This window comes from Drosophila bipectinata, chromosome 3R (assembly GCF_030179905.1).
Source record: "Drosophila bipectinata strain 14024-0381.07 chromosome 3R, DbipHiC1v2, whole genome shotgun sequence".
Lineage (NCBI taxonomy): Eukaryota > Metazoa > Arthropoda > Insecta > Diptera > Drosophilidae > Drosophila > Drosophila bipectinata.
Window position 1 is genome coordinate 18,381,984 of NC_091739.1, and position 21,351 is coordinate 18,403,334.

Below are 21,351 nucleotides of genomic sequence, written 5' to 3' on the forward strand. Positions count from 1 at the left end.
GGGAAAATGATAATTAAATAAGGTATTTAATAAACTGCCTTGTGAAAATGACTGAAAATGTAGCTTTCTTTTATACTCAAGGCGTTTTTTAGGGTTTTCGCTTGTCAGGATTTCTAATTGAAATAATATCTCAAGCTCACGTAGCTTGTTAGGGCATCGGACATTTTCAACTTTCTTTTAACATCCTGTTGCTTGTAGTTTTTTGTTTCTGTTTGCCCAAGTTGCAGTCTGAATGTGTGTTTGCCTACACCGATCGAGTGGGTGTGGGTGCAACGTGGCGTATGCGCAATGTACGCAAGGCAAGTTGTTTGAAAGTCACACACACTAATTAAACAGCACTAGGACACTTCGCTTGAACGGACTGTGAGTGTAAAGTGTATGGGACTGTAGCTTACACTATCGGCAATTAAAATCTAAAAGAAACCATCTCCACCTGTCTCCCATACACTCGACTCGGTGTCCACAAAGCTGGCTGCTATTTGCTTAAGCTTTTCCCGCAGCTGGAGGCAAACAGAGTGCAGGAGTGACCTCTTGTTAGCATTAAGCTGAGCAAATAATGAGGTACACCGCATCAGATTTTAATGAATGAAAGCGATAATCGTCCTGAATTGCAGAGGGAGCATGTCAAAGGAGCTCAGGACATGAAGAAAATAAATACATTACTGTGGTAGTTACCAATTGAGTTTCCCTTACATTTAAGTACTTTGTGCTTGTTTCAAAACTATAACCTTTAAAAATAAAATCGGGTTTTGAATATAAACCTATTTTTGTATTCTAATCCGCATGTGATCTGTATCTTTTGCGGCCACCAGTCGCTCAGTTTGCACTTTACACCGATACACCAATGGGTTTTCTATTTTTTGTATTTTTTTTTATTTTTAAAAGCCACTTAAACAAATAGTTACAATCCTGCACCACCATAGAAGCCGCCGGCGGTGGCACCAAAGCCGCCAATGAGCGGATATCCAATATTATAGCCATAGCCATAACCGTAAGGACGACCATAATATCCGCTGCCCGTCAGTCCCAAGCCGCCGGAGCCGTAGAGATTGCCGTAAGGATAATAAGGGGAGCGTATGCCAGCGCCATAGCCCCCGTAACCTCCGTAGCCTCCATAGCTACCATAACCTCCGTATCCACCATATCCTCCGTATCCTCCATAGCCACCCAAAAACGGATAGCCAATTTGGCGGGTCACTCGCTCTCCCCGCTCCTCTTCAACATTTTCTCTATTGGTGGAGTCCTGCTCATTTTGCTGCAGCGGTTGGCCAACTGTTGCGGCGATTAGCAGCGCATATAATCCAAATAAAAGCCAGCTACGCATTATCCTTATGGCTCCTTGAACTGGTTGCCGGTCGCTTGACTTTATCAGTGTCTTTATGGGGTATTCCGGTGCTACGTGGCTACTCCGTGCTGCCTTTTGGCTGCTGCGTTCGAAACTGTGACCTGGCCATCTCTCGACCGGTGTCTTTATAGCCTAGAACTTTGGGCATAAAATAGAAACTTTTGTTTCGCATTTTTCCGCACTGCTTCGACTGTTTGTTTGCGGCCGCTTGTTAGCAGAAATTAGATGCTAATGTAAATGCCATAAAACAAACTATTAAAATATGTGTAAGGTGCCCGCAGTTGCCCACAATTGCGACCCTCCCTCCACCACCGAAAAAAACAAAAAGCCAATTCATACGGCTGGTCATTTTTGGTGGCTACGCTAAATGGCGTTCATGAAATTGAATGGCAGTACCTGGCAGTTTAAAGAGCAAAACATTTCACGTTCATTTAGAGATGAAATATCTAACAAAAAATATTGCAAAAATTAAATTATGTTTTGTTATTTATATACAAATTTTATAGTGAAGTGTTTAATTATTAAATTAAATTAACATAATATTAACATAATTAGTTATTTAAGTCTTTAAGGTTTTACTATAGAGGAATATTCTTTTCCATCTCATTTCCAGCACTAATAAAAGCAGAAATTTATTTTCCAAAGTACTTACCCAATAGTAAAATTAGTTTCTACTTGAAAGCAACGAAAACCAACGCTTCAAATTATCCGATTTGATGGTTACCATCCCTAGACCAACTCCTGCGGTCAGGTAAGCCGACTAAATGTGTTAATTTCATTTGAAGGTAAGTTATGTTATTGACCGGATCCCAGTCCGGGTTTCGGGGTGTGGGGGTTAGGGGATAGTACCAGTACCACAACGACGACCACTTCCATTGCCGTTTTCAATCCCATTCGCCCATTCGCATTTAGCAGCTAGAGTTTCCCACTCCCATTACCATTCCCAGACATTGGGCAGACGTCATAAGCACCGCCTCCAAGTTGGAGGTGCGTAAGTGTGAATTGCTGTTTGTTGGCGCTCTTGTTGTTTGCCGAGTTCGGCCAGTTTGCCAGTTTGCGAGTTTGCCAGTTTGTTGGCTTGCCAGCTCCAGCTCCGGTGCACCGCGGTGGCAGCTCCTGCTCTCCGGTTTGCTTGATTGTTTGCCTGTTTGTTTCTGTTTGGCTTTGGCTGTTTGTTTTATGAGCGCGGGCCGGCCATTAACAATGCTCGATGGCTCTATAGCCGGCTTGAATAGCTCTCAATTGGTTTATTGCGGTTTTGCCGCATGTGTTATTCGCTATAGCCAAATCCGAATCCAAAGCCTAATCCAAACTCTAAGCTGCGGCGTTTTAATTCATTTATGCAAAACGCGATGGCGAATGGCTAAATTTCACCATTTCCCCCCTTTTCTATAAATTGTAACCCGTCTCCATTTCGCTGCCCAAATTTGCTTATTCAAATTTAAACGCTTTTAGCCAGTCCAGAAAACTGGGTCAATTAACGTTGTCAACGTCAAAATGATGCACATTTTGTGATTTAACATTCCCAGACCAAGTCGAGCCCGGGCCCGAGCCGGAGTTCCTCCTACAATCCCCCAAAATCCACTGGATGGCGTAAACTTCCGCATAAATTTTCACCGGGAGATGCTGAAATAAAAAATAGAGAAAAAAAAGCTCTTCAGACACGGCATAAATTAAAAATGCATTTTTTTCTCAACTGAACCTGAACGCCGGTCCGACAAAAGAAGTATTTTGACGGCGATTGTCATAATCTAGCAAAAACTTTCGGCTACTAAAAATGCCAGGCCACACAAACATTTACTTTGCAGCCCTGCCACGTTTTGGCAAACTGGTTGGCGATTAGTAAAATTACTAATTTACATTGGCGCCAGCCATTTGGCCAGTTTTCCAGGTGCTTTTCAACTAATTTACTATTTTTTAGAGGTAGGTTTGTGGACCGGTTGCCACTTATTTATGCGACGGAATATTATTTTACTTTCAATGAAATTAAAGCCTACATGGACAGACAAGTTGAGTATATTTGCTAATAGTATTAAAATAAATTTTTTAGAGGGTCCTTTTCATTATAAAAGTTGTTTGCATATAAAAAATAATGCATACATTATGAAGACTGGTAAATTGTAAACTTTTTAAGGCTTTGAAAGCTAATAATATTAGAGCTCTAATTTGAGAGCATGTTGTGCGAAAACATTTAGAAAACATTTTTGTGGCCAATAAAGGCGTAAAATACGTATTACGTTTTACTTTAAACTAAGCTTCAAACGTTATAATATTTTTACTTTTTTATTCTACCCAAAATGGCTGTACTCCCTACTTTCTGAAAGTCTGGCTTAAAAGTTCTTAACATTTTCCTGCTTGCATTGAGCTTATTACTTCTTGAAAAGTTCAAGCCAAAGTTTCATAGTTCCCTGGACAGATGATGTCTATGATGTTGTGAGAAACGTAGGCCAGGCAGTCTTGTCATTTACTCTAGACGTGTTGGCCTGCCAATGGCGATGGTAGGCAATTGACGGATGGCCGTCCAATGGGGCAAATCAGTGGGAGTTGTCGCAGATTTTTTAAATGTCCTCTTTGACTCCATAATTGAATTAAAAAGTTTGAAACTTTATCGTTACTTATTTCTTTTGAAAGTGGGACTAGTTAATGGATTAACTGCAAATGGAAGCTATCTTGTAAATAAGGAAGGTAGTTCAAGATACTTTTAAGTTTAAAAAGTGTGGCCAAGAACTCGAAGCAGGAGTACTGAGACTACAACCTTGGAAGCTATGTTGTTTACTGTCTGATTTTCAATAATATAAGCTTATATTATTCTCGGAATATTCTCGGAAACACTAAATCCGAAATCCCAATAGGGAATTTCCCAAAAGCTCTCAAACATTTCTAGTTGGACTGGTTTCATTTCCAGATATTTATTTTATAAATACTACCAAGAACCACTTGAAAGATTAGAACCCAAGCCACTGTCAGTCGCTCAGACACGAAGATGCGTCACTGTCTCGAGTCATTGATGACTTTTGAATAACAACCAGTTGCGTCGATTGCTTACACTATGATTTGAAACAAATGGCAATAGTAACACCAAAACCCCTGCTCCGAAACCCTTACGAAATCGGACAGATGAAAGATGATGGAGAAGCCACTTAGACTGGTGCTTCCCTTGAGCACTTACCCACTTTTCTATCGATCTGTTTTGATTTGCTCTGTCGTGTTGCGTAGTCAGAAAACTTGAATGTTTTGCAAATTTGAATACTCGTCGAGACGTTTTGGGGAGAAAGCCTATCCAGCTGAGGGACCACTTCTCATTGGGGTGTTTGCCAAAACTTTGTTTATACTTTGTCCAGACCACCAGACCGCTTCACAAATGTTGTTGCGTAATAGGTTTTGGTTATTATTATTATAGCGACCGGCTACTGGGCTACTATTGTTGCCGGCGCTTAGCCAGTCATTTAATACGAATCGCACTCCGTCCGCCGTATTCATTTCAGTGGGCGAAACACTAGCAACTTTGATGTTCCGGCCAGTCGAACCACTTCTGCCTTTATTCGCCTTCCCCTAGCCACCAAGCCAGCCCGGCAGTCGATAAATTTGAAATCATATAAATTGCCCGGCCACAGAGTAGAGTCTTCATAGAAGCCGTCGAAACTTTGGTGGTGATTAGTGGCAGAAGTTTTCCTGAAATGCGCACATTCGTTTGTCTTACTCTGGCGGCCGTCCTCCTGGTCGCCGGCTCAACTTCGGCTGCTACATTCGATCCGGCCGCCCAACTCCTGGCCGTGGATGCAGGTGTCCAGGCTCCGGTTGCTGTTCGTCAAGTTCGTCAGTTCGGAGGAGGCTTTGGAGGTCCTGGAGGTGGCTTCGGAGGAGGCCCTGGAGGTGGTTTCGGAGGCGGTGGCTTTGGAGGAGGCCCTGGAGGTGGCTTCGGAGGAGGCCCTGGAGGTGGTTTCGGAGGCGGCTTTGGAGGCCCTGGAGGTGGATTCGGAGGACGCCCTGGAGGCGGCTTCGGAGGTGGTGGCTTTGGAGGCCCTGGAGGTGGCTTCGGAGGCCCTGGCTTCGGCGGAGGCTTCCGAGGCTAAATTCATTTTTTATCTGTGACTGACTAAACCTAATCCTCTAGAAATAGAATGTGTAATCAAAGTGCAATCAAGCACGTTCTAATTAAGTTCGAAATAAATTTTCCTCTGCTATTTGATTCCCTTAATTTCCTTGTCATTTCCATGGCTTTCAGTGATTGGCACGAGTGTTTTTGTGTAAATATTGTTTAAAAGTGCAAAGTAGAAATAGAAAATTAGTATTGTTAATGAAACAGAAAATATATTTATCTTAAAGCCTGAAATACTGTGCATATGAAGGCTTAATTTCCAGGAGTTAAGGTTAAGAGTACAAAAGTAAACCCTTTAAGATTGGCTATAAAGAGGGATTTTTTTTCCAGCACTGAAGTCATTCGTTTTCATCTCGTTCTACATTAATTTTTTTTATTTATTTATAACAAAGCAATCCATTGAAACTTAAGAGCGTCGGCTGCCAGTGGCATTTTCTATCTAACTTTCCAATCTCCTACGGCTTCTAAAAGTCATTTAAGATTAAACGTTTGCTGTAAAATTTCTCCTTTGACAAGCGCCCTTTATTGTTAAAAAATTAACTCGGCTTTAAATTTACGCCTTTTGTTATCCCTTGACCTTAGTGTAAAGGACACACACACCCGTACACCCACAAAGAAGGGCCAAACGCCAGCATTGATAAAAGTTTTCGTTTTTTTTCTCGTTCGCCCCATCTCATTTTTTTTTGGCTCGTGAAAAATTTCTTGTTACTAGAACGCAGTCTTGTAAAGGGCTTTGTTAGTCTACACTTTCATGGTATACACTTGGAACTTTATGAAAGGAAGACACTTTTATTTTTTTATGCTTTAATGGATTCTTATGCAGCGATGGCGATGATAAAATGCAGACTAAAATTCTTCATGAAATTTTTCAAGAACTTATACGCCTTCTTGTGCATTTTTTAGAAAGCATTTTAAATGAATTTCTGAAATAATCAGTAAACAAGGTGATTTCATATACATTATTTATTATTCTAGTTTTTCTTCATAAAAAAATATCCACAGAGTATTTATAATTCGACTTCTGAAGCTTTTTTGTTTTTGGCCATTTTGGTGAAGCAGTTCTTATCGAAATCGTGTCTCAATAAATCTACGGCACCTTCGAAATACACACCCGCCCACTTTTCTTCTGTGGCAACCGACCATCCACCGAAGCCATCTGGCATTTTGCCTTCCCGGAGGAGGGAAAAGCCGTTCCAACTGATTATCCGTGTTGACCGTCGCGGCAGCAGCCGCAGCTGATTGATTTGTTATTGAAAATATTAGGCCTGTCCCGGGCCCCAGAAGGGAAAATCGAGATGGGAAAATCGGGATCAGGAAAATGGGGTTTCACAGAAAGTATGAAGGGATGGGGACAGCGTGGGACGTGCTGTGTGTTGGATACGCTTGAAACTTTTATAACTTTATGAGGGCGTTGTAATTTGATATCGCAAAGTTTTTTTTATTGCCTTTTATAGCCTTATAATTTGGCCGCGATGCTGTTACTATTGTTGTTGTTGTGTCGCTGCGGCTGTTGCCACAAGAGAGATGCTGCGTCTGCTGCTTTAGGGTTCTGGTTTTTGGGCCCACCGGGCGTATACTTGTTGTTTTGTGGCAGCTTTTTGTTTACACGTTATTTATGGCTTATAAATACGTATTGCTTTTGGGGCGGAGATCAGGGCGGTTCGGTTATGGGAAGGTACTCTAGGCGGCTTCTTCCTCTTGTAAACAATTCGCATGCCTGTACTTAAGAAACCTCTTAATGAGCATTGGAAGCCTGCAAATTTAATTGCTCAAATGTACGTGGATATCTAATGAGATTAGAATACACTCCACCCCTTCTACAAGAGCTGCAAAAACCTGTTTTCTCTATGCCTTCATAATGAGCTGAAATGTGTGTTAAGAAATCCAAAGTGTCTTTAGTCTATAATTGCGTGAGATTATTAAAGATGCCCTAAAACGAATGAACTAATGTCTGTTTATGCAATTAATGTTTTTTTATTGCTTTATGCATTAAGAACGAAACCAAATGTCATCAATTAAAAGCTCATTAATTAGCCCATTATCGGAAATAATATATTAGAAATAATTAGTTTAAGCGGGATATTCCTTAATCCAAAAGTGACACTCGACTTGGTCGACGCATCTGTGGGAATATACATTTCAAATTTATTTAAATTTTTGCAGCCATTTTTTCAAGAGTTGTAGTTTTTAGTAGGTCACAAATAGCTGTCAAGTGCCATCATGAAATTTAATTTAATGCGTTATACCACTTTGTTTTGTATATTTTAATTCTATGAAATAATACGTCAAAGAGCTAGGCTCTCAAGAATTTAAACAGCCAAAAAACAATGCTATACACAAGAATATTATTTAATTGGATATCGATGGGTCTCAAAGTAATCCAATGATATTTTGTGTTTTTACGCTTCTCAGCTTGTAGAACATAATTAGAAACAAACGAGTTGTACAATGATGTGGGTGAAACTATAAACAGGTTGTTTTGCTACGCAAAAGTGATTTTTTCTATTATTTTTTTCTTTTCTATCTTTTCTTAGTTGTTTATAATGCCTGTTTGTTTTTTGCCTGCCCCGGGGCTCTCGAAAGTCGGGGGATTTTCTTCGCCAGTTGATTATGCTCAGGAAATTTAATTGTTTAAGGTCGTCAGCACTCAACTCGTTTAGAATCTCACCGTCATCCCGTTCTGGGTCGGAGCTATATAAAGAGCCTAGCCTGGCCGATCCGCACTTAACCGGAGTAAGACGTCTGTTGTGGAACGATGCGCGTTTGCCACTTGAATCTATTAGTGCTAAGTGTAGGACTTTGGGTCCTGCTGGCGGAGTCGGGTACCTCGGCGACGCCTCTCCCAGACCCAGATCCCATTCCGAGCCCCAATCCCAGTCCCAGTTCAGGCCCGGATCCCAATGTGGAGCCCCAGGCGGATGTACAGCAACTGACTTTGGCGGATGTAAATCAGGCAGCCGAGCAGCAGGAGATGCCGGCTGTACGCCCGGCCAGGCAATTTGGATTCGGAAGGGGAGGCTTCGGCCGGGGCGGGTTCGGTCGAGGCGGCTTCGGAGGCGGCGGGCGCGGATTTGGAAGACGAGGCTGCTGCGGCGGCGGTGGCTTTGGCAGGCCAGGTTTTGGACGTGGGGGATTCAGAGGTGGCTTCGGCGGCTTCTACCCACCGCCACCTCCGCCACCACCGTTCGGCTTCTTCGGCTAAGTGTTATTCATTTAATGTGCATATGTGATACGATCCGACCTTGATTAGCCAGTGGCTGCTAATAAATCAACACGAGCTGTGCTCTAATTACCCAACACGAGTGCTGAGATATTTTTGAAAAGGACAAGAGCTCAAACATATAAAAACTCTGTACATTTTATATAAAAATTATATGTAAATGAATCGGAATAATTTAACATAGATCTACTTTATTAACTTTAAAAGCAACAATGAAGTTTTTAAAAAATACCCATTATATTTTTGAGATATAACCCAGATGCATTAATCAAATAAGGCTTCTTTTATGATAGCTTAAACTTTAATAACTTGTATAATCTTTTTTTGCCGAAGCCCTATTAATACTTCTATACATATATTAACCGGATTTTAGCTTTCTTGGTGTGTTTGGCAAAATGCGAATGGTGGAGTATTTTTGAGTACTGCCATTGATAAATGCAGTGGCCAAGTTGCAGGATAAAGCTAGTCAACAAGAAAACGATGATGGAATGGAAAGGATTCGTCGTCAAATAGGAGTCTTTAGAAGTGGCTTTGCAATAAAACCGAATGACAATACCAACTCTGAGAGAGTTTTCTATTTAATCATAAGAACAATATCTTAAAAATGAAATATTTGGCAAAGCATCTGCTGGCAACTTCCAAGATTGTTTGCTTTCGATGTTGGCCAACGTCAACACAATAAAGTTAAACATTAAAACGAATAAGCGCAATGGCTAAAAAGGGTTAACTGGGATGGGTTCACCCAAGGGTGATGGTGGAATTATAAAAATTTCATTTCAAATCACGTTGAGTGACATGCAGACAGAGCACAGGACAAGAAAACTTAATCAGCGATGTTAACGATGTCAGGCTGCGGGAAACAGGATGTCATTCTGTACCATCAAATGGCTCCATTCCGGGTCGCGTACTCGTATTTTATTTCGCTCTCTCTCTACTTTTGCCTTTCTCTTATTTTTTTTATTTTTATTTTTTTTTTTTTATTTTCTAATTCATATGCGTTTCAAGTTTTAATTACGTGGGAAAAAAGCGAATGAACAAACGAGCGGGTGGCAGGGGAGGAATGGGAAAGACCAGGCCAGGACCATGGCCAAGACTTCGTCCTTTTCTGGCTTCGTTTGGCTTGACTGACAGACAGCAGCACTCCTGCTCCCAGCACCAGTAGCAGGAACAACATGAAAATAACAAAATACGCCCAATCAGCTCAGCCAGAACGGAAGCGAGACGATACACAGTGGGTAGAGACAGACATCATCCCAGACCTAGAGACAGGCAGACCCAGGCAAAAAAAAAGGGCAAAAAAATTAAGTAGCGAAATCAGCGGGCAAAAAAAATAACCAAAAAAAAAACAGAGAGAGCGAGCACCCCTGCACAACACAAATAAAACAGGATAAAGGCGTTGCATGCCAAGGATAATCCGTGCTGCGCTCGTACAAAGACGAAACTCGCGGCTGACAGTGGCGGAAGAAAAATGGTAGCACGCAAAAATTGTGAACTCACTTGACGTGGCTCATTCTGGCAGAGCTACACTTTGAAAAAATTTATATGAGGTAATTAGTTCTCATTTTAAGGCGGAGAAATTTCTGGCGTTTTCCGAAGAGCCTTCAAAATAAATATGTGTGTAACACAAAAAAACAAAACATAAATCAAAATAATAAATCAATCCAAATATGTTTGGTAATTTTTAATGGAGTCCATAAAAGAGAACATAAATAAACAACCACCATTAGTAAATATAATTATCTTTTTATACTAAAAATTTAAATTATGTAGGACTAGCCAGTTGGCTAGTATCTATCATATGTAATATTTTTAATAGATCAGTGGCTTTTATGTGATATACATTCCTTCCAGTGTTCTACGCCCACACCCAGCACCCAATCTGGCTGAAATTCCAACCACTTCGAAATGGAATGACGACGTTGTTTGGTGTTGACGTGTTGTGGGCCGAATGGGTGGTCATTGCTTGTTAGCTGCGTGTGGCGGCCAAATCAGCGCTTCATTCGTGGCCAGAAGAGAAGATGTGGCCAAAAGCATAAATATGCACGATCCTGCCAACTGGCAACTGGCAACAGCAGCTGGCGATTTGCTGGATGCGTGCGTGCGTATTAAAAGGAAGAACTGAAGGCGGTCCTGTCCGCGTAGTATAAAAAGAGGGAATAAATATCAGAGTAATTAACAATTACAATGATGCGAGGAAATTCTGTTGGCCAGTTGTTGTCCGGTGGCCACTGACTGGACAGCTCTGCTAAAACTGCTCCTAACGCTTGGCTGCCTGGTTAACGGACTGTTTGAGTGACTGACAGTTGCTATCAGAATGTGGATGCCTGTCCATCTGTCCATCTAGTGTCCATTGCCAGCAGTCCCTTGTCCACGGTCCATACCATAGTCCGAATAGTGCGCATAGTCCGCAGTCCAAGCAGTCTGCCCAGTCAGAGTCACTCTGTGGTTGTGGCTCTACATTGCTCCGAGATGCTGACATTCCCACAGATGCTTCGTTTATTCCGGTTAGTATGAAATAACAATGCGGCTACCAGCTGGAAAATACAATTATCGTTAACTGCTTGTAATACTTCAATGGAAGTTTTGTCTATCAATAATTTTTAGAGGGCAACCAAGCTTCGTATTTCATAAAATAATGAAACAATTTATTTAAGTTTATGCTTCAATAAATGCGAAAATTGCCATTACTTGAGGTGAAGTATATTTTGTAGATACCTTCTTCATTTATCTCCTATCGATTAAGTTTTGTGTTTGATTGGAATTCCAAGCTACAACCTGCCAAAAAAACGGAAATCCAAAACCAATTCGGAAACATATTCATGACTACAAAATATTTTGTTAAGCACATTATATTAATTAGTAAATTAAATGTTTCAAAAACGCAAAAACTCGCGTTGTATGTTATCATATTACCTCGCAAAACGGATTATATTTAGAAAAATAATTATTTGGATAAAATTCTAATTAGGGAAGCATTTGTGTATGTTACGCAAAACCAATTAAATAGAACCGTGTTTAAATAAACTTTAATTCGGTGCCTGTCAGGAATATCAAATAAATTAGCTCAGTTTGGGGGAAAATCACTTTGCCACTCCTACCGCCAGCCCGCCACCATTCCACCGCCAAAGCCAATAGCACTTTGGCCAGATTAGGGCTGATTTTATTTTATATATTTTTTGCGTTTAATTGTATTTGCGGCAATGGAACACACTCTGCTAAAAATACTGGCAGGCCGACAGGATAGCGCACACCCACACACACAGAAACTTTCGCTGTTGAAATCTAAGAAAAAATCCCTAATTAAACAGTTTGTCAGTAATGCAAATAAACTTTGTTAAACTTTTGCCCACAGTCAACGGGCAGGCAGGCGAATGGCAACAAAAACGATTCGTTTCCTTTTGCCTTCCAGAGCTTGTTGCTTATTATTCCTCAGTTTCTTTCTCATTTCGAATTTTTCCCCGGTCTTGGTCTTCCTTTTTTTTCCTTTTTAATTTTTTTTGGTCAAGCACACAAAAATGTAATTATTAAAAAATTATGCTAAACACGCAATAAAAAGTTGGTAAGAGAAAAATAAAAAATTAACGAAGAAAACCGACGTCGGGACAGTGCACAACAAAAAAATGGATATTTAAAAAGGCAAACGGTCAAATTTATATATTTGTAATTTTTTGTTAAACTTTTTTTGGTGTTCATTTTGCGTTTTGTTTTGTTACACGCCCGCATGATAGAAAAGAAATGAAAAAAATAAAATAAAATAAAAGAAAGGCCGGACTGGCAACAAGAGCAAAATTAACAATTGTTAATTTGAAAATTGCACACAAATGCGTAATGCGAAAGTTTTTGCGCAACGCCAACGGACTCCGGCCCAGACCCGGACAGTGAGTCCGGACTAAAGCCCCGGGCCTCCGGTCCCCGCCCCAGACGCGGCTTGGCCACTTGTTAAGTGTTAATGAAATAATTATGCCAACTTTGCCCGGTCCAGCCACTGGCCGCACATGGCCCATTCCGCCCCCAAAAGGATCCCCCACTATACATACATACACTGAAGAATATTAAGGAATTTTAATGACCTCCATGAAACGTTGAAATTTTAATAATTGTTTGGAAAGCTTAATCTGTTTTTATAAATGAGTATATTATAACTGATATTTAAAAAAGATTCTGTAAGTAATATTAAATATGGAAAGTCAGATCCTAAGTGGTCAGAATTACCTATTAGTCATTAAAAATAAAATTAATCCCTTTTAAAAATTGCAAATTAATGGGGAACCTATTTTAAACAATTGTACTATAATTTTCTTGCCATGTTTTATGTACACAGACCGCTGGAGAGTCCTATGGTCCAGCTACCTCCCTGCAGCCACTTTAGTTTTATTGTTCCCCTTCTCGTCGAGCTGGGAACAATGAAGTGTGAGCTCGCCAGTGCCCTCTAGAGCCCCGGTGCCCCCAGTTCTTCGGCCCACTTGCTTATTGCTTTTTTTAATTCGATAAACTGCCCTCCGAAGACACTGCCGCGATGGCAATGGCTTTGGCCTTGGTTTTGTGGCACCCGAAAGCCTAAAAGCAGCGCCTTTGTGCCTCAGATTCACAAAACTCGAAACTGTGGAGCGGGCAAACAGGGTAGCTCGGGAGGGAAAAATGGGCTTTCAAACGCCTAAGCCGCTTAATTACAATGAGTTTGGGGGCACCAGAGTTGCCAGCTATTTGCTTAAGACGCGAAAATGTGATTAACAAGTGTGAAAAGCCGCTCTGTTCTCCCTTCATTTTTTCCCCATTCTGCCAGCCGTGTTTCCAAGTTTCTCAGAGCGATTTTTTTCTTATTCTTATTTTGATTTTGAACAAGGGCGTGGAGTTTCATTTTGCTTGAATAACTTTAATTGATTTAGTTTGTGAGTGTGTTCCTGGGGGGTAAAAGGAGTAGAGTTCGGTTGTTAAGCTTTCATTTTCTTAAAAAAAAAAAATTACCAAAAACCAAATGCTCTCTCCTCCGTCAAAGGACAAAGTTGGCCATGGGATGGCAAAGGATTGGCGTAGTTTTCCTGGCCGCACCAGATGCATCATTATCAAACCGAATGACAGGTGTGCGCATGCCAATTTGGGGCAGCTCTAATTGAATTTAGTCAACTCCGGGGCTCCGTGTCTTCGCGTTTGTCTGTTTCTTTGGCTTTTCCACCCAAAAAACTTTCTTGGCCTGTCATTGTAATACACACCTAGCAGTGGCAAGCCTGTCTCTTGCCACCTGCTGCCCTGCTGTCTCCTACTGCCTGCTTCTGCCTGCTGCTCCCTGTTGCCTTTTCTATTGTTAAGTTGTATGTAGTTGCCGGCGTGTCGAGCAAATCCCAAGCAAGTTGTCTCACTGCCGACGTCGACAGAGACGCCACCACCGCCGCCAAACAATTAACGTTAATGGATCATGGTAACTTTTTCGCCTCTTTGCCACTGTGAAATCCCAGCGGTGCGTGTAAACTGGCAAAAGTGGGAAAAGCAAACTACTAGCTCCCGTCTTCTTACAGCCGAGAGCTACGAGCATGGAGCTTCCAGCTATCAGCCCAGAGCGAACCATCAAAGATGTCTGGTGCTCCACAGCCACACATTTCAGTTGCTAGTGCTGCTGCTTAATCTACACTGAAAGATAAGGAAAATGATTTAGATATGCATTCTTTAAATCGATCATTTATTTCAAAGAAAAACAATGTTTATACTTCTCTCTTATAATATATATGTTGTACATACTTTTAATTGTTAATAATTTTCTAACAGTATATGTATATCCTTCCGCCCGCTTACTTCCTCCCATTTCAGGATCTATGATAGACAAGACTGGCAGCTCTCCTTTCGACACCGTCGCCAGCCGGTTTGGGCCAAGTTTTCTGCTGTCTTTTGCTGTTTTGCGTGCTCTTGCTTCGACTCCTTCTGGAAACTTTTCCTGCTGCTTTTCACTTTTTCTTTTCCCCGCAGCCCCCTCTTTTTCTTTTACTTTTCGATTTGTGGCAAAGGGATAACAAGGACGAGCGCGGGGTAAAGCGCTGAACAAGAGAGATGGCGCACCGAGCAGCGCGCGCAACTTTTAACACACTCAAGTGTCGTAATTTTGGCTGATTTTTCGCACACAAAACAATATTAATGCTGGTAGTTCTGGAACTGGAGCGGCCCCAATTCTGAGCCCAATCCCAATCCCAGTTTCCCGCCTGTGGGCCACAAAAAAAAGTGAAAGACAAAAAAAAGTTAAATGAAAAGTTTTGCTTGCGTTGCAAACACGTCGCTTCCTGTCGTCTGTCGCCGCAGTCGCTTTTCCTTCCTTTCCCGCCTTCCTATCCCGGTTTTCCCTCTTTTCCGACTTTTCCACCGCTTTTCGCAATGCGTTGCCGATTTCGCCGTCTGACTTTTCGGCTGCGAGTCAAGTTGCTGCCGCACAGGAGCCGTGTGTACACATGTAGGCCCTGCTTAGCAAATACTCCGGCGTATGTACAAGTGAGTGAATCCAGGATAGCTAGTATGTGCGTAGGCACGTTCCACGCAACTATTGAGCAAGTTTTTAACAAGCCAGGCAGCCAGCCGGGCAAGGCAGGGTTCTTAGGCCTTCCACACCCCTCCACGTTGTGCACTGTGGTAATAGGGCTAAAAGGGCTGATTAATGATTAAAAACTTTAAAATTACTTACAAGGAACGGGAACTATGTTCGAAAGGTTAGAAACTATTCAGAAATAATCTGTAAAAGTTTTGCCCACTCAGCTTGAAGTTCAGATACAAGATGTGTGGGAATAATAAAAAAGTTACACAGCATTGTAATTAATTTTTAATTATGAAGGCAATTATTTATTCCAATTGATAATTATTTTTAATTATTTTTTTAAAACTGGTTGGAAAAATAAGTTGAACACTTGAACTTTAACCTCAAAATATAATCATAAAATATGTTACGTATACGCCTAGGTGAACAAAAGATATCTTTTTTTTATATACATATGTAAGATCACTACCACGCTTTAATATCGTTTTAAATTAAAAAAAAAATGAATATATGTATCTATGTACAGCAGGAAAAATATTGCGTATACGACTAGTGGTGCTTCATGGTAAATATTGCGTATACGACTAGGAGAACAGTTATTTGGTTAACAAGAAAGTGCGATCTTTTTTAAATATGTCTTTTATATTGGTTATTAATTATTTTAATACAAGTATATATTTAGGTTTTTAATCGACGGGGGAAACATAGTGGCGAAAATTGCGTATACGACCAGAAACACAAAATAGTTTCATAATTTTTTTTTCAAATAATTTCCGTTCTTCTTTTAAAAAAATACCCAAAAATCTTTATTTTAACTTTAAGGAGGTGCGTTAAAATATAAAATAAAAAAATAAAAACATTTTGTTTTTGCTCCAAACCACTGTGCTAAGTAGCTTTACTCAATGGGGTAAAAGCGGAAGTCGCATCGTCAGGCGCCAGAGAACCGCTCTTAAGGGTTGGGGAGTATTACGGGGGCGGTAGTGGCAAGGTGACTGGGCGGATGTTCGTGGAAAAAAAATTTGCGGCGCAGCTTAAAAGTTATTAGCGTTTTGGGGCAGGCTCGTGAGGAGGAAATCCTAAACCAGGAGCCAAAGCATCATCTACGGAAGCAACCAGCATGGTGTGTGGCGGAGGGGTGTGCGTGTGGATGCGGATGTATGTATGTGTGGGTTCTATGTTGGTTGAGGTGAGCTGTCGAAAAATGCCGTCAAGCTAGCTGAGACCGGCGAGGACGGGCGGAGCAGGGATGGTGGGCACCCCATTCGGCCCTGGTATTCATATTTGTGTTTGAGGCTTAGTACGTTATTAAGTTGTTACGTTTGGCCTGCTACAAGCACCGGCAGCAGCACAGGCGGCAGCAACAGCTACAGCAACACCAAAAACCAACACCAAACACAAGCACAAGCACAGCGGGTGGTGGTGCTGCGGTGGTTTGGCGGTGCGGTGGCTAGTGGTGCGGGGTATTCGCGTGGGTACCGCGCTCAACTCTCAAAGGTATTGCGTGATATTTCAATTTGTTTTTAGTTGTAAGTGGCTTAAAATGATTTAATAACTCATCAAGGGATTTGCTTGTTGTTAGGTATTTACTTTAGTTTTCGTTTCTGTTTCCATTTCCCAGTTTCCTGCTACTAGTAGTAGTAGTTACTACTTTTGCTTCCACTATTTGCGCGGCGGTCGCACCTCAGTCGGAAGATGGGAGTTTTGGGTTTTTGGGTTTTAGGGCTTTGGCTTCCAGTTCAAGATGGCTTTTTGGGCTGAATCGACTTATGGCATGCAAAAGTTTTTAAGTAGTTTTGTCGTTTCATATTAACGAAGTTTCGTATTAGTTTTTGCGCTTTTTCACTCTCATTAATACAAATATGAAGCTAAACTCTGAATATTTGCTTATGGCTTGGCTTCGGTTTTTTCCCTGCCACAGCCACTGCTAACTATGTCTTTTCAACACCCCCGTAGCCTCAAAAATCCTCGCCCCCTCACCTTTAAGCCTCTATGATGTTTGCCGTTATAATGAGCAAAATGTATTATGCATGTTTGTATTTGTATACGTGAGCCGGTGTTTGTGCGGCTGTGTGTATATGTGTTTTTTTGGGTGTATTTGAGTGTATTTGGGTGTGTGTGTGCACATAGTTTTGCGGCAGCTGTGTAAATATTTTAAATGCCGCTTTAGACCTAAATGCACCCCAGGGAATCTCCCACATCCTTCCACCTTTTTCCATTTCCGGGCTTTGGGGGCGTCTCCCTCACATTGTGCTATTGGCAGCGCTAAATTATGTTTACATAAATGTGTGTGCATTGTTTGTTTTCGGTTTAAATTTTATGCCCATCGTTGGAGTATATTCTATATATCATAATTATATTAATTTGAAAATTAATTTTATAGTAATCATTATGGGGAATCGATATTTAATAATATTTAAAACAAATGATAAATATGTGCGTAGTTTTATACAAAGTTTTCACGGAGCTTTATTAAGTTCTATCAATTTAAGCGTGAAATTCTAGTTGAGGATATAACTGATTTATCATAAAGTTTAAAAAGTTAAATTAAAAGGTATTTTTTAGTCGGAGAACATTTTTGTTTACTTTTTTTGCATAAACACAATATCAATGTCGGCACATGTGTGCGTTTGGCAAATTTAAAATGTTCACGAATTAAGCCAAATCAATTTCTGACCAACAAATTGTTTACTTGTATTGGACCATACCAGCAGGTTGTTTTGCGGGCAGGGTTGCTCCTCCTGGTACGACCAGCTAGCTCCTCCGCCCTCTTAACGTTTTGTGAGCAGTCACGTAGCACAAATATATCGAGGGGGCTGGTCACCGGCAGTAAACTACTGACCAAAAGCCTTGACCAACACCAAGAGCATCCCAAATAGTCGGACAAACGGACGGCCAGTTGGACACTTGGGAGGGCATTCCGTCCGGGCATGTGGACTCCGGAGCCCAGAGACGGAACAAAGTATGGATTTTGGGGTGCAACGTAAAATTTGACAAGTTGTGAAATTCTCTGGCAGCCACAGAGCGCACAAAACAAAGTTTTGGCTATTCTTTGTGTATTTCTATGCCAAGAATTCAATACGGCTAATTACCCCAGCATCCAAACTGCCCAGGGCACAGTGGGTGGCATTCGACGAATGTGTCGAGTATTCATTCCATTCATTCAATGTTTAATTGGCGTCCTGGGAACATGATACTTGTCGCCACCAGAGTCCAATATTCAATTAGGCTGATATCCTTTATTGTTCCGTTTTATTATTGTTTTTTTTTGTGTGTCTTTCTTTAAGAAAGTTTCTTGCGCTTAAAGTCGAACGTTATCGATTGCAATTCAAATATCAATTACAAATAGCTTTTCGAAATGCCAACTCCAATGCTTTCGGTTGGTGACCCAATTTTCATAGAAATTGTTCCACTTATTGACCATTGTACGATCTATGAATTCCGGAACCATATCTATGCGACTGGTTGGGTATTGAAACACTGAGCGATGGTTATTGTTTAAAACTTACATACATTGTTTAGCTCTTTTTGGAAATTTTAGATATGGAAAGGTCCCTTCATGTTGAAGTTTTTCATGCAAACCTATTTGAAAATTTTAACAATTTTCATAGTGTGTTTTTTAAGCTTTCTCCCTGTGCATATTTGTGTGTTAGTGTCGAGTGCAAGTTTTGGACGTCGTCGTCTTCATTGTTGCCTGTCCTCGTCCTCGACAAAAGTTTCTCCTTCATGTGCCTGCTGGCGGCATGTGTTCAAGAGTTAAGTTGTGTCGAGTGTGACTTACGGGAGGTTTTGGGAAAGAAAAGTGAGGGCCAGAGTTACGTTTAGGGCTTGAAGAGGGGCTTGAGAGGAGGTCCGAAGGGTCTGCGGTGTTCTTTGTGTGCTGACTGCACGAATTTAAAGCTGCCACACACTCTGCCAAACTGCTTTTTGACTTCTGGCTGAGGGCAGGCAGCAGTCAGCTAACCAGCTGATTACTTTGGCATTTGTTTGGTCACAATGCGGCGAGGGCAGGGGCTCCTTGTCCTGAATCCTGCAACCTAAATCCCTGGAACGTGAAGAGACGGCAACTGGGACGTCATGCTTTATTTATTGGCCGGCTACGATGTCATAAAAGTCATCCAAAGGCGAAAAAAATAACCTTTTCGGGGGAAGCCCCGAGCCAGAGCCAATAAGGGGCGCCGGCACATTAGCTGCGAGACAGCGACAATGACATCGCAAAGTACCCTGTCATAATAATAACAGCAACAACGCCACCGTGGCGGCACAGAACAAAAACCATAACAATTAAGCTATATCAAATTGAAAAAGTTACTTTTTGTCTCGCAAAGCCCGACATTACCTCTGGGGGGCGGCGGTAGTACTCGGGTTAAAAAAGCCAAATGATGATTAAGCAAAATGCGACTTGATGCGAGCATTATAGATCAAAGATAGCCACCCCCTCACATAAACATATTCACGGTGGCTCGACTGGGTCTCTCGACTGCCCTGTTTTATGACCTGGTAAACCGTAAATCAACGCTAATTAAATAAAAAAAATTGCTGCGCCATTAGTCGGGAATGGGGTAATTGACTCATGCTGCTATTAGTTCGTTTACCAATATTAAATCCAAACTTTTTCATTAAGTGTCATAATACCGTCGGGCGAATGTCAAAAACATTTTGTTGACAAAAAAAAAATGGCTGGAATTCATTTTCCTTTCCTTTTCGCTTTTCATGGCTCTGGTACTCTGGTTCTCGGGCCACCGTCTCGCCAGAAGTCCGGGGCAAATACGTTTTTAATAAAGCGCCCGGGCGTTGCATGCAACGTTTTGCCAACGGTGCACTAATGAAACGGTTAATTGAATTTCGCGCGCGTGTGTCCACAAAGTATTGGTCGAAAGCAACGACAAATATGATTATAATTATTAATTAAATTGGTATTTTATTGGTTGGAAGTCGAACATTTTTTTGAAAACTATTGAGTAAGTAACACGCCAATCTCTGAACAAAAGCCTTTAATCTGATTACGGCTTTAAGTTTAGTTTGAATTTTCAAAGTATTTACTTAAATAATCTCGTTTAACATTTCTAGAACCATATAAAAGCCTAACTAGCATAGAGCCATTTACACCTTCTTAGCCACTATCAGACTTGAAGTCTTTGTTCTGTAGAGATTACCGTAGAAATACCCCTCTTCGTAGAATTCAATGAACAGAGAATAGGTTCATTGATTATACAGTACAATGGCAAGGGCTTAGCTTACGGGCTCATACTTGCACCCATTCTTGCTGGCAAGTCATTAAAGCATTTTCCCATTCAAAGTGTATTCAAAGATTTCAGGATTGTTCGGAAGTGAGAGGCTTGACCATTTCCTGGGTTGGCCAATTGGGCACTGAAGGCATCCAGAGACTTGACTTCCAAGAAACTGATGCCTGGCTGCCTTCTTGACCGGTTGTCTTCCGTTCAGTGGCCTTTTATCATTAGTTTCTATTTGAGTTAAGCTCTGCTCCGCCAGCAGGGCATTTAATTAACTCAGCTCAAACTTTGAATTTGACTTGCGTAAATTAATACGTTGGCCATGTTATTGGCCTCCTGTTTATCTTGGGGGTACCACAACTATGCCTCTGAAGGCCCAAAATCTCCGCACCCATTGTACCACACCATCGTTGCCTCTTCAGTTTGGTGTCTTCAGTTGAGCTTTTGGGAAAACTTCACTTACCGACCAAGGCAACCCTTATCAACTTTTGCCACTGCCACTGCGTTCAGCTAACTTTGCTTATAAATTTCATTCGAGTCATTTGTTGACACTCACTAGCACACCCACACACTCACCCGTTAACACACATACACAAACTCATCGAAGGCGCAAGGACTCACACAAATGCATTCAATGGCAAAGTCGCGACTTGCGAGTTGCGATTCTTTTGCGAAAAGTTGCTGAAGTTATCTGGGCGACGCAATTTCTTGTTCTCGTTCCGTTGCCTTTGTTTATAGTTTGGCCTTTGTGTTTGTTAGTTTCAGCCGAATGTGCAAATAACCCACTTCTGATTTCTTATAGCGGGTCTACTTTGTTTAACGATTTTTTTAAAGTACCCTTAAAAGGTTAGGAGAAAGGGAGAATTGACCATATGAATTTAAAAATAGTTGCTCCATTTGAAACGATTTTATCCAAAATTTAAGGGACAGTATTTACCTAAAATT

At 41.2% G+C, this 21,351-nt stretch overlaps 3 protein-coding genes across 3 annotated transcripts; 2 read left to right on the forward strand and 1 right to left on the reverse strand.

The window, feature by feature from the left end:
* Nucleotides 1-872: 872 nt before the first annotated feature.
* Nucleotides 873-1,447, reverse strand: LOC108130441 (keratin-associated protein 6-1). Its single transcript, XM_017248858.3, has one exon. It carries the CDS (start codon nucleotides 1,322-1,324, stop codon nucleotides 902-904), a length of 423 nt encoding a protein of 140 aa, XP_017104347.2. The 5' UTR covers nucleotides 1,325-1,447; the 3' UTR covers nucleotides 873-901.
* Nucleotides 1,448-4,729: 3,282 nt separating this feature from the next.
* Nucleotides 4,730-5,537, forward strand: LOC138926665 (keratin, type II cytoskeletal 2 epidermal). Its single transcript, XM_070281584.1, has one exon. It carries the CDS (start codon nucleotides 5,023-5,025, stop codon nucleotides 5,416-5,418), a length of 396 nt encoding a protein of 131 aa, XP_070137685.1. The 5' UTR covers nucleotides 4,730-5,022; the 3' UTR covers nucleotides 5,419-5,537.
* A 2,662-nt stretch (nucleotides 5,538-8,199) lies between these two features.
* Nucleotides 8,200-8,765, forward strand: LOC108130286 (translation initiation factor IF-2). The gene has a single exon (XM_043211662.2). The coding sequence runs from the start codon at nucleotides 8,200-8,202 to the stop codon at nucleotides 8,644-8,646; it is 447 nt and encodes a 148-aa protein (XP_043067597.1). The 3' UTR covers nucleotides 8,647-8,765.
* Nucleotides 8,766-21,351: the final 12,586 nt, after the last annotated feature.